We start from the raw sequence: 14,482 nt of genomic DNA on the forward strand, positions 1-14,482 counted from the left end.
AATTCATCACACTGTCAAAAAAACACGTTCCACTCATTAGGATTACTATGTTGACTTGTTAGCTTGTTAGCATTGAGGGAATCTTTTTTTTTTAAGTCAACATTGCCTTCTGTTACAATTCAATAAAAAAGGCATAATCTGAATGGGCATTATCTGGATGATCAGCTACAGTGTACACAGCTGATGAGAGCAGCTGCTGGTCAAGGTTTGCTTTAGCATTCTAAGATCTTTTGAATCTGTTGCTCATTATATTGTTCTCTCTACTTTCTTTCCCGTTTTCTTTATTTAGTTGTTGTGGGTTTGATATATCTTAGAAATAATTGGTAGTTGGTTTACACTTAAATATCTTTCCTTTCCTTTCCACAATGAAAGTATGTTGAAGGCTGTGATTCTATGTGTATCTGTCTATGTCACATATAGCCTATTGCACCTAGTCCTATAGCCTATTGTGTGTATTGTGTGCCTATGAGTTATTCTTGTATAAAAAGCACATTGCCACAAATCTCTTTGTCTTTTCTAAAGCGCTATACAGTACAAACACTACATCACCCTAAGAAAGACACAAGTAGGATTAAAGCCATGTTCAACATGAAGACAGTGCGCCTGGAGGAATAAGCAAAATGCTATTTTGAGCAGTTCAATATTCCCATCTCCCAGCTGTTTCCCCACTCACCACAGTATCCCTTCTCCGGTTTAGTGTCTTTATTTGCCAAGTGATGTTGTTTACACAGGAGGATATTTTTAGTGTATATGGGTGCCCGCTCAGCTTCACACAGCAGCTCATCCCTCATATTACAAGGCAGCTCTGCACTAACAGAAGATTGTTATAGCTCTCCATGCATGTCTGTGCTCTGCAGGGAGAGTCCTGTCAGCACAGTCAAGATTTAAGCACAATAGCAACAATTGAGCTCATGATTTTGTTGTATCAGCTGTTCATTTCACACTTGGATACAGAGGTGATTAAATAAATGTAATACTGCAAAGCATTGCATTGCATGTAGGACTGAAAATAAGGATTATTTTCAATATCAATGAATCTGCCCAATTTATTAGATTAATCGATCAATCATTTAGTCTATATAAGGAAATAGTAAGAAATGTCCATCCTAGGTTCAAGTTCAAGGTGAGCCTTTTATGAAATATTTGCATAAAAATAGTCACTTTAACAATTAATAGATACAAAATAGGGGGTATTTTTATATCGATGAACTAACTGTTACAGCTCTAGATGCCTGGCCTTTTTATTTCTATATATGCAAAATAAGCAAAACTGAAAAAAAAACAACATATAAAAAGTGGTTCAAGATTTGATTCATAATAACTTGGAAAAATGATCAAAACTTTCTGAATTGGTTTGGAAATCAAACCATTTCCCCCCCTCATTTTTCCCCAGGCATAGTAGGAAGAGTATGGGGTCTCTTGGTGATTTTGCACTGCTTCAAGTTAAATTATGTGTCATTTGAAGATATAATTGGCAATAGGGTTTCAACTGTTTTCTGTAAAATAACAACCCATAGTGGACAAACAACATCTTTATAGGCATGGGAGAATAGACACATATACACACCTACATCATATTACAACCATGCAGAGCATTGGAAAAGGACCCGCTTTGTAACCACTTCTGAAGAGTTGATCACTATTCTAAAACAGGAAATAAAATATCTTATTCATTAACTCAAAAAGAGCTTGCATAATCAGGCAATTAGATCTGAGTTTTTAGACCGCAGGTGTACAATAATAAATCTGTTTCAAGTGATTCTACACAGCAGAGGCCAGAGCTCTCACCCCATCAGCCTGCCTAATCTGTACAGAAAAAGCTTTTTCTTCCTCAATCCTTCTGACACAGTGGCAGACAGATGGAGGGGTGCTGGCCACACAGCGGGAGGGAACACTCAGGTTTAACATCAGTCCTCCCACCTGCCTGAAGGGAGGAACAGGGCAGGCATAGGCCATGTCCTAATGCACTCCTACTGCCATCTGATGTTCTCAAGACAGGAATATCAATGAGAGGTGCACTACCGGCAAATGGTAAGAACAATGACTAATCTATATATCCTTTTTGGCACAAAATAGCAATACCATATGATTTTTCCTCAACAAATATGATAAATGAAGGTATTACTGCTACAATGTAATTGAAAGGCAGTAGCATGCATGAGCAAATCTTGATTTTGCCCCGATTCAACAGGTTTAATGTTCAAATGTCAAAACAGGCATATATGGCATTTAGTCAGCTAATCTATATGATAGAGAGATTACTTGCTTCGTGGCAAGCGAGCAGAGAAGTGCATGCGGAGGGGGTCGAGGGCGGGGTTTGGCAGACAAAGGGAGCTACAAGGAGATGTAGGGATAGCGCTACAGCATTCACCCAGGCAGGAGGCCATGGAAGGGGAGGGGACAGTAAGGTTGGAAGGTGATGGAAAGCCATCTTCTACCCTCCAAACACAAACGATGCAAACTTGCAAATACTCCCATATAAACTAACAGGAGCTTCACATAAATCACTCACTAACTGGTGTCTGAGTCTGAGGAGCTGCTAGTGGCAATTCATCCAAGAAGATTTTAAATGTTGCATGCTGCAACTTCTCATCTTCTGCCAAAGCTACACGTGTACTTTGTAATGGACTCTGGCCAGTCACCATCACACCTATTTACATTTACACCCCTGCAAGGACCTAAATTCACAGTGGCATGGGCATAAATTGAGACACTTTTACAGGCATCCTGCGTCTTCTCCTATTTCATCCTTTACAGCCCTCTGGGTTCTTCTTTTCTTTTTTATTAAAGTCTCATTCTGAGTCTACCATTATTAACCGCAGTTAAATTTACCATGACCATTTCAGAATTAAACAACGTGGAATTATCATCTAGCAGCCAAAGGCTCTGTCTGAAGAAGTAAATAAAAGAATTAACACTTATAATACCCATTGTACTTGCATTGATTGCATATTTTACTATTTGTGCTTTTTACTTTCTTCATGTTTGCACTGACTTCGCCTTTGTATCTCAGCACACTTCATATTGTGTTTGCAAAGCTTTCCAAATGGTCCCTGAGGTCAATTGCAGTCTCTACAAATTAATGGGAATGGGGAAAAGAATAAATAATTTTTTAACAAAGCTTCAACTCTTTACAATTAATTCCAGACGAACAGACAAAAGCAAGTCATTTCAATTGATCCTAAAAGCTATTTTGTAACAGGGAGGCTTTTGTGGTGTGTTGCCTGGTGACGCGGGTGTGCTGTGGGGGAGGGGCGGGAGCCGTGGCCAGGCCCACTGTACCAAGCTTGTCATTCAACCAAATGATGAAAAGCTTCCTGAACGTAAGCTAATGAGGAGGTCCTAGAGAAACTGAGGAAAGAGAGAGAGGACCGGACCATCAAAGAGATAACATTTAGGAGGGAAAAAAAGAGTTCCCCTGACCGGCCGCTGAATTAAAGGGGCAACGGGGAGTCAGTCCTAACAGCCCCCGACCGTGAGCTCACACAAATGGTTGTCAAGCAAATAAAAAGTGAAATTTATGGAGGGAGGTTGTGTGGAGAGTAAGATGGAAGCGTTATCCACTGGGAGGGCTATAAAGAGGCGGCAGTAATCACACCACCCTTTGCATCACAGTGGTACAAGTCAGAGCTCTGTTGTATAACACAGCAAATTACCTCAAAAACACAAAAGAGAGCATCAACATTAACAAACACACAGAAAAAGAAAACAAACACTAGTTAGTGATCTTTGTTAGGAGAGCTTTTACTTGTTTTGGGCCATTTCTCTTCATAAAATAAATGAACACTGTTTATACTAAATTATTTATGTCTCTGGTGGGCACCTATAGTATGAAATAGACCAGTGATTGTCCAAATCCCTTTAGAATATACTTCACCTCTAACATTAAACTCTTTTAAGACCTTATATTAAAGACCTAAAACATAAAAGTCTGATCAATTGAGGCTTTAACAACAGGGGAACACTATACTAAACAAGAGCCTGCAGGTACCTGGAGGCAGAGCAGTGGAATGAAGCTGGGCGATGAATCATTATCATTATTCTGAATGTACAGTACAAAAATCCTCTATTGAGCTTTCCAAAGACGCCTGAACTGAATGACTGCAGGTAGAAAAGCCGTTATGCCTGCTTATGAACAGCCCCTAGGTGGGGAGTAAACTACCAAAACTAATGGTGCAATGAAAGCCTCGTTAGTACGAATTCTAAAAGAATTAGAGCATTTTCATACACTGCAAAACTAACTGAAAACCAGTTAAAATCCACAGTTATATACTAACATTACTGTTTTAGAGCAATAACTCAAAATACAGAAGGCATTAGTGAGTAATGATTGGTAACATGGGGACAATTTACAGTCAGAAGTTCTTATCTCGCGAGTCCTTTTGAAGGGTCTCGGAGGATTATTTCCAGTGATGGCTTCTTACTGCCTTGATAGGAGTGGGACTCCATTAAGGAGGGACAGACTGTAATCACAGCAGAGCCTCTACTCATTCCGCACCTCGCCTTCAAAGACTGCTCCATGCAACACCAAAGTTCAGGGGTCAGAGGTCAGGATGTGAGGTTCAGTAATCCTTCAGTGCCTTCCCAATCAATACAAGTCGAAAGGAAGCGCTGAAAAGATCTGCAGGGGGAGTAAAGCCCCGTCAAAACAGAATATTTCTACCCTGAATTAATTTGAACGTGATCCACCAAGTCCAAGGTGTGATCCAAGTCAGGTTCATTCACCAAGATGAAATCAGTATTCAATCCACAGCTTTTCAGAAGCTGATGAGTGATGGAAGACTGCTCTACATTTCCACAATCCTTCATTTTTAATGCTCATATACAGTATGAATACTTCAGTTAAAAATGCAGGAGTTTTCTTGATATTTCATTCAAAGATCTGTGAAGCACAATTTGACATTACATTGCAACACCGTAACAAGGCTGATGCTAATTTAACAGATTAATGAGGGATAGTGTTGCATGGTCCACTGCATCACAGCTCTTTAATTGATATAGATTGTCACTTTTATCAAGGCTTTAACTACACTATTCTCACTGGAGTATTCGTCTATCCTCACATTATTGGAGAAACACATTAATAAGCCAACTTAAAGTATACTTGCTAAATTATTTACAAACACAGAACCATTTCTGAGTGATCACCCACTTAAAATTGCATCTCAAAGCACATGTTGATTTATCTGGAAATCAAACTCTTTCTCGCTCTAAAGCTAAATTGTTTATTGAACAATTGCTACCAGATCTTGATGCCATAAATAATACACTGTTTAATGCTGAATACAAATCATCAGATTCTTTTTATGTTTATCTGCATGCTTATCAGGTGATGAACATGCTATTTACAACTATGTCAAATGAATTGTTTGAAATAAAAATGAGGGGGTCTATACTGAAGATTTTTTTCTGATGCCAAACAAAACAAATGTGATGAAAAAAGCTGCTACAATCTGACCTTTGAGAAGAAAAGCCTTCAACGGAGGCCTTAAAAGGTTGCATGTGTTTGACAGCGACAGCCACTGAGCTGAAGTGACTTTTCCCTTCGTCCAGCGAAAGCATCCCTGCTAACCTCCCTATCCTGCTGAGTGGAAAAGCTGTATTGGCCACAACAGCACAGCAGTGTGCTGTCTACACATGGCTCGGGAATCAACAGGCTTCTGTGAGCCTTTGTCCATCTCTGTTTTACAGTGTATATATAACAGAGCCTTTCAAAAAGTCTTAACTCAATGCTGAGTGCAACAGTACAGTATCTCTAGAAGAGCTGCGGCAACATCTCAGCGTGTCCTCAGAGGAATGTGCACATCAGAGACGCCTTTGATTTTAAGTAAGTTGAGAAATGCACTGTGTGTGTTCGAGAGAGAATAGAAGAGAGAGTCAGATCGACTATGATATGATTAAAACATAGTAAATGAACCATGGCAACAGCGCTGACAATTTAATTTGAACTAGAGTGACTTCATATAAGAGATTTGTGGTCAAACTGGGGAAGATTTATCTCGATGCCTCCACCAGTGAGAGGGCAGCTGTGTAGCTTCGAGCTTATTGCACTCCTACAAAGCAGCTTGGAGACTCTCAGCGTGAGGGCTTGTTAATGCTAAACTCACAAGCTTGAATTTCCCGTCAGCACTGTAGATGAGCATCAGAAAGATCATTACACTCAAACAATGATAGTAAAATATTCAAATGACTCTTCACTCAGGGAAATTAAGTACATTTGAAGCACAGCGATAGCCGATGACTGGGTCTCGACTGAAATATGATCACTCTGCGATATTTCAATTCAAATGTTTACATTTGTAGGGAACACAGATCACAACTTAATTAAGCAGCTAATGTTGCAGATTCTGCTTGTCATATCTGCATCAATCATGATTTGTTAGTCTGTCACTTGAGACTTTACATAATGACAAAACAAATAGGCCTAGACAGAACATTGAGGTGGTATCTCAATGTGCTACTTTTAAGGTAATACGGTCAGATTTTAAAGATAATAAAAGACAGAATGAAAATACCTAATTTGTTTAATCTGTTTAAAAAAATTAAGTTTCAAAACTGTACATTGAGGTTTAAAAGTAAAGTGACTTCTATAAGCGTGACAGTGGAAACCCTAGGTGGTTTTAGTTATTTTTTAACAGAGCTGGGGTAGCTTTTCCCCCGTTTTCATTCTTAATGCTAAGCTAACAGCGTAATATATATTTGTTGAACTGCTGCTACTCGTTTTTAGCCATGACTGTGTACTTATTCTTCTCTTTTCTTTTTATTCTATTACTAATGTGTGTTTTTCTTATCTATATTTAATAAGTTAGCTTATTATTGAATGCCTTTTTTTTTCCTGCTATGCCACTTTTGCTGTAAAACTGTAAAAATAGCAATTATGATTATGATTAAAGCAAACCGGCTGCATATTGAACAAACATTAATAACATTGGACAAGATTAATCTCTACTGATCTAATTCTTGGCAACAAAAAAACATATACAAACTAAAATAATAAAACAAAATAACTGTGCACTACTATAAGAAAGAAGAGGAGACTTACTGGCTGCCTGAATACGGGCCTTGCGGCTCACCACCAGCCCAAAATAATTCTCGGCCACACACTCGTAGTCGCCCTCGTCCGATGACCTATCAGATTTGGTCTTCTGGAAGTGAGCGATCAGTAGTGAGCCGTTGATGAAGGTGGTGTGATGCTGATCCTGAGTTAAAAGCAGGCCGTAGTGCCTCCACTGTATTGTTATTGGGGGGATGCCGTCGACCTGGCAGTGCAGCATGAGGGGCTGCTCCTGTACCGCGATGATGTCCCTGGGCTCCAGTCTGAAGGACAGTTCTGCTTCGCACATCACACCTGAAGAGACACACACACACACACATACACACACAAGTTTACTGTATAGTTGCGCCTGAAAGTCCTAATCTTGTAAAGTATTTCAACAATACAATTTCAACTCAATGTATTTTTCATCTCATAGTTTTCCTAGGTTTGCCCAGTGGTCATGGTTAAACTCCATGGAAGCTCCAGAAAAAGCTAATAAGTTGACGATGCCTTAAGATTGAATGATTAACATGTCGACCATGAACCACAACACTGAAGATGCGTTTACCCATCCATTAATTCCTTTTCCATACCTACTAACCACTACCCAGGGTCATGAGGTACTGTAACTGGTAGTTAACACATTTCACATGAACTCTCACAATATAAACAAATAAGAAGAATGTGTCTCATGTCATATAACTAATGGCATCACACAAGGCCTTACAGCTAATTAATTAGAAGCCTTGACAAATATACCTCCAGGCTACAGTCACAAGGGAATTCATAGGATCGAATGCACCATATGACGCACACACACACACACACACACACACACACACACACACACACACACACACACACACACACACACACACACACACACACACAACACACACACACACACACACACACACACACACACACACACACACACACACACACACACACACACACACACACACACCACACACACACACACACACACACACACACACACACACACACACACACACACACACACACACACACACACACACACACACACACACACACACACACACACACACACACACACACACACACACACACACACACACACACACACACACACACACACACACACGTCTTTATGCGTGCCAGCAAGGACTTTGTCACCGCTATACCTGTTCTTTTTATTTTTGCTACTCAACACAATATGATATGTTACCAGTACTAAATCTATTTGTGGCTTTGCGTTCCACTTCATAAGGACATGAAGAGATCCATTTTTTTATTTTGGGTTTCTGAGGGCAAAGAGGGGGGAGTGGGAGAACAATAAATAAAGGATGTAAACAGCCTGACCTGACTCGGTACTATAAAAGAGGAGCTTAGCGGGGCTCTCTCGGTATCATGTTTCAGCTGCTGATGGACTAAGCACAACCAGTCTCTGCCCCAGGCCCTGGAATCTGGTGGGAGGGGGCCAGGGGAGGGCAGTGGAGGGGGGGCAAAGCACAAGGGTCAAAACAGAGAACCTCCGGCTTCATCCCTCAAATTCCAGCCGAGAAATACTTCCCCTTAGGTGCAGACAAGGAATTCATTGACACACTCCTCCATGAAGATCACATATGGAGCATAATGCAAAGAAACATTTCCTCTTCCTCTGTTTTACTCTGTATCCTTTTTTTTATGTGACCCCCCCTCCTTTTTTTTCACTCAACAAGCATGGAACGTAAATGGCCATGGGACCAGAGAGACATCAGTGCTACCACTTGTGAAAAACAAGGGGGTGGTGGTGGAGAAATATTTAACCCTTAGCTGGCAGGCAGTGATCCCCCTGCCTAGGCTGTAGCTCTCCAAAAAATGATGCTGGCCACAGAGCTTCATCTCCTTTGGTCCAACAAAGATCACATGTTTCCACACGGGGAAGCAGCCAGCAAAGAAAAAAGAGCTTGCAGCCACACATCCAGTCAGTCACACTTCATGTTTTGATCAAAACATGGATAGCTCTCAAATAAAGTAAGTATTATATACTGTGCCAAATGCTTCTGGACAAATTTGAGGAGGGAAAAAACATGAACATCAGATCAACTGAAATATACTGGAGGCTTTTATCTTCCTAAGCTGTAAAATAGGGTTGTGCTAAACTTCAGAATTTCTTAGGGGACACTTATTTGAGGACTCATCATTTACTTGATTTCATGGACAGATCTGTCACGAAGAATTGTGCAAAAACACCACTTTAAATCTTGTGATTACCAGAGATGTGCTCATAAGTTTCTTTAAATCATTCAGTATGAAAAAGGCATGACTGATCAAAGAAATAAATCGTAGTTAGTAGACTAGCAGAGGGTAGCCCTAAGAAATACATTACTCAATGTTTTCACTCTCAGCAACTAACTGGATGATAACAGTCCAGTGTCCAGGTGTAGCAATGGCAGTGATTTGATTAAAAAGCTTTAATGATGTTGTTTATTCTTCCTTGGTACTTCAATTAATCAGTTTCTTCCATTAGCTAGAACAAGGTAAGAGTTGTTGTGCTCCGGCTTTCCTAATAAATAAAGCATGCTGCCTGAGTGACTGGCTAATGCATTGCTGAGCTCCAGGTGGGTAGAAGGTTACAAACAACAATGTGACAAAGGTAAGTGAAAAACGTTTTGAATCATCTGACAGATTGAGAGTCAGAATACATAAGAGGACTCAAGAAACAGCGCTTTGTATGGTTTATGTTAAAGTCATCTGTGAATGCTGAGCATCCAGAGGGGGTGCAGAGAGGAGAGCACAGCTGTGCAAACTGGTGGCAAGAACACTGGCTTTCCAGAGGAACACATGTTCACGGACATGAATCCATACATGCGTGGATTTTCATGGTTAGATAAGGGGAGGGACACACACACACACACACATCCTAATGCAGAGGAAAGAGACACTAGCATGTCGGATTACCGGTTGAGACCAGAGACAAGTGTTGGCTAAGTGTGGCTCATGCACTGGCTTACTATTGACAGATAAGTGTGGCTGGCTGGCACAAAGGTTTACTGCTGCTGCAACAGTAAAGTTAAGGTCTCACACCAGCCAATGACAGAGAGATGTACTTAGCAGACACAGAAACCACTGGTAGAGCTCAGTGAGCTTAACACACACCACAGGCTGCTTACAGTCAGCAATATCATATGATTCCCCTATACGTTTTGGAATTGATTTAGATTCAGTATTAGTTTTGTATTAATGCTACATATCACAACATTATCGTATAGTTATATATTAAGAATACCTAACTAAGCATCCATCTGTTGCAGCTCTCTCATATTTCTAAATATCCAGGTTAATGTGCTATGACTGACTCCATTATGTTAGGTGTGTTTAAGATGGGGAATAATGTTTTGCAAACTAGACAATGATTGTGAGTTTATCCTCCATTAATTTCACTGAAATGTAGATGGTAAGCTAAGGCTGCATTTCCACTTTGAAGAAAATGATGTGCGTCACCTATATTCCACATGAGTGGTGAGTATTAAACGGGAATACACTTACAAACCTATAAGCATGACTTAAAAGGTGTCCTTCAGCATGCACAGCAAAAGTCATATATTTGCATTAGGATCAAGTATATGTATAAGAATAAAACAATACAGGTCACAAGTATACAATACTACATATATACTATCTTGATTTCATTATGAAGCAGTGTCCGCCTAAAAAGCAATATTCATTCTACTCGCAGAGAAAATACAATGCATGAAGCATTAATACTTGTATTCCTTTGTATAGGCTTATACTTCATACATTATTTATTAATATCCTTTTTTTTAGCCTCATGAACACTCATAAGCTTGTAGTTCCAAGTAGTCAGCCAATCACTTGTTATAAAATAACAGCAGCTCAGTGACGATCACAGAGAAATGACAGTAATATAGGTTACACTGGTGCAGCACAACAATTCTGAGAAATAGTCCATGTGTTGGCATGATAGAAGATGTAGGGCAGCTGTTGCAAAATCACCTCTCAAGGTACTGTACACTCTTTTTTCTCACATAAGTATTCACCTGAACTCTCTTTCTAGAACTACATAGACTACATTCTGGTAGCTTTGAATGCAATTAGTTTATACAACAGACAGTAGATAGGGTAGGAACATCAAAAGTTATGAAGTGAAATGAAAGCTCTCAGTATTTTCTCTTTCATCCTATAATTTAACATTGATACGGTCATATTGACTGAAGCTTGAAAGACAAAGCTAACGCAGTCACTCCATTCTTTCAAAGCAAACTCATGCCTTTTTGATAAACCATCATTTTCATATCATAAAATCTTTTGAATATCTACTGCCTCAGAGTTGTTCAGGCCATTAGATATAGTTCAGTTTTTCTTCTTATTGCTTCTTATCATCTCTTCTTAAAATCTCACAAAAATGTGCCTTTATCTTAACTGGATCCAATCTCAGAGGCGGACTTAAAAAGAGCTTCATTTATTTAATGTGATGGCTAGATTGGAAATACATCCATCACAGAGTCTGTGTTTCTGAAGTTTTTGTTCCCAGACCCAGACTGAACATGTTATGAACCACTGTGTACTAGCCTTTATGATTCCAGTCGGGGCCTTTGAGGGTCTCTGTGTGGTATGCTTTGCAAACACTCAATACTCTCTCCTGCCTTTGAATTACGGGGCCTCACATAGAGAGAGAAACTGTCTATCATAGTGAACAAAGGGGCAAAAAAGAAAATTTGAAAAGAAGAAGAGGGACAGTCTTGACATTTAATCTGTACAAATATTCCTCCCAGCAGGCAATAACCAGTCTTTTAATCTATCCTCAGAGCAATAACCACTGTCATTTCACTCTGCCACGGGGTGGGTGTGCAATCGGCTCTACAGTCAAAAACTCCATCTACTTTGCAAGTCCCAAAAAAGAAACTCCATGAACTTTTGAAAGTGTGTCACCTTCCAAATGTAGATGGAAGAGTTAAGTAGTAGGATTTTTTTGTAATCACTTTTAGGAGATGGAGGTAATTGTCATTGCAATTAAAAAGCATATAAGCAAAATACAAAAGTGCAACACCTTATTATCTGGTTTAAATACGTTTAGTAGTATTTAAACCCTCATCCCTCCCTTGGTGCTGACTTTCAAATATTGAGACCATGTGATTAACAATAACATTGGGTAAGGGGCTCTCCTTCTGCAGCTCTGCTATGGGACGCCTGATAGAAAAGGCAGTCATGAGGACAACTACAGTAGAAAACTAAGCATTTTTCTGCATAATTCACTGATATTTTACTGGAAAAATGTGACTTTCTCACTGCTTCAAGTTTCACTTGAACATTATTCTAATCATGTTCCCCAAAAAATATACGGAAACATTTTGACTACATTGCACGTGGCTATACTTATGTTATTGTTATGCTCATTAGCGATGTAGATTTGAATGTATTGCCCAATGCCCACTTGAAGTAGTCACATGGCGAAACAACACCATCAGCTTGTGAAAACGTGTGAAGTTCTGCAGAATGCACACGGAATTTAACTTTAAAAACATTATCAGCGTGTCACTCAGTAACCTCCTGCAGGTACAAATTCCACAGTGCACATGGCTCCAGGACCAGTCTCCACATTGGCATTACAGCCGAAATGCTAACGGACATCGGAAAGGGGCCAAGTTCAGGGTTACTGGTCAGCAGCACACTATCGCTGCCTGCAGCATGCACCAGGCTCCGGAGAGAAGCTCACTAACAGCGGCTAACCTCCGCAAAGCCACTCTGCACCACTAAACTCTCTACTGGTATAATAAGATAATGCAACTTACCAATTAGAGCATTTAGAAGTATTCCCAAAAAGCACGGAACAAGGCGGCGGCGCCTTGTGGATGCCATTTAAACACTTAAAGAAAAAATATTCCAGCACTTGCAGAAGACAACGTGAGGTGAATAGACGGGGTAAAAAAAAAACACACCGAGATATCCAGCTTCAAGCACTACATGTTCCGACCTACACTGCTATACTGTTTGGTGGCTCGCTGGGGTCGAACACGCTTTCGCCATTTTAGCCATCTATCAGGAATCTGTCAGCATCCCGCTCTCTCTCTCCTCCTCACTCTGCTGTATCCCAAAGACTGCCTCTCTCTCTCTTTCTCTCTACCCCTCTCACTCACACACACACACACACACACACACACACACGCTGAATCTGCTCTCCAAACAAAAGACCCGACTGCTGACTGTTTCGCTGTAAGCATGAGAAACCTGCAAAAACGGCATTATTTCTGCATGTCAATAAAACAACCACTTCTCTACTAGTAAGCAAAGCAAGCCTATTACTTATAGTAAATACACAATACTAATAGGCTAATAGAAGGCTAATACTCTTAATCCTACTCATACATGTATTGGGATATTCGTCATAACCATAATAACTATGATGTAATATTAGGATAATGATTATGTTTCTACGATAATCCGGATGAATTAAGAGAATGGCACAAAACATATTTATTCTATCATTGGTTGAATACATATGAACAAAGTCGCCTAATTGATGCAACAAATAACAAAAAAACACCATGCACCTTGTGTCCACATTGAACACGTGGTTACTACTGTAGTAGTGTGTTTCTAAAAAGCAGGCAGAATTTCACAAAATTGAGAAGCACAACAAAAACAACATTATGAAATTCTGTGACGTCATTTGTTTTATTTTTAAGGTTGACATGATAAATAAACAAGGAGGACCCCGAGCACTCAGTTACAACAAAGCAGCGGTTGTTTTAGCTGTACTTCATCTCCCCCTAGTGGGAAGACGAATCTCAACAAAACACAAAAACTGTTTGGATATTGCAGTCCAGTAAATGAGGTAATACCTTTATATATACAGTCTATGGGTAATACACGGTCATAATAATCCAACATCCTAGTGGGGTCCTCTTTTAGCACCATTGTTTTATAATGCAAGAGAGAACACACATTGACACTCACACAAACTAAATAGGCAAACAACAGAAATAAAATCATTAATGAGCAGGCTACTGTGATTAACGTTGCAAAAACAGGTTTTTAAGGATCAACTAATACGCTCTTGATTGTTTTGATTAAATTATTTAGCGTTAAGAACACCAGAACATACTGGATGCAAATGTGATGTCTTTTTATTTTTTTAGCTGAACTGAAGAATAACAAAATCATTATGAGATTATCTTAAAATGAAATCATTTAAAAAGCAAGGGGTTAGGGCAGGGGTGGGCAATTATTTTTTCCATGGGGCCACATGAGAAACTGAAAATATTGTGGAGGGCCGGGCCAAAAGGCTGAACTCAATTCTGCATAATATTAATTGTATTTCTTTATAAAAAGCAGTAAATAGCATTGTTTTGACAAGCTGGTAAGAGTATATGTTATAGTTAAGCAATGAAAAAGTGAGGTTGCCTTACAAAAAAATGTCATTTATTAAATCAAATTTCCCAAAACAATGGTAAACAAAAT

General features: G+C 39.6%; 1 protein-coding gene across 1 annotated transcript in view; it reads right to left on the bottom strand.

Moving 5' to 3' along the window:
• Nucleotides 1–12,942, bottom strand: part of igdcc3 (immunoglobulin superfamily, DCC subclass, member 3) — a 54,016-nt gene extending 41,074 nt beyond the window's left edge. Inside the window, exons 1-2 of the mRNA XM_034117042.1 lie at nucleotides 12,814–12,942; nucleotides 7,043–7,348 (exon numbers count right to left, since the gene is read on the bottom strand). Of these exons, the coding sequence (XP_033972933.1) occupies nucleotides 7,043–7,348; nucleotides 12,814–12,880 (373 nt within the window). The 5' untranslated portion in view covers nucleotides 12,881–12,942. The remainder of the gene's footprint in view (nucleotides 1–7,042; nucleotides 7,349–12,813) is intronic.
• Between the last annotated feature and the right edge of the window lie 1,540 nt (nucleotides 12,943–14,482).

This window comes from Trematomus bernacchii, unplaced genomic scaffold (assembly GCF_902827165.1).
Source record: "Trematomus bernacchii unplaced genomic scaffold, fTreBer1.1, whole genome shotgun sequence".
Lineage (NCBI taxonomy): Eukaryota > Metazoa > Chordata > Actinopteri > Perciformes > Nototheniidae > Trematomus > Trematomus bernacchii.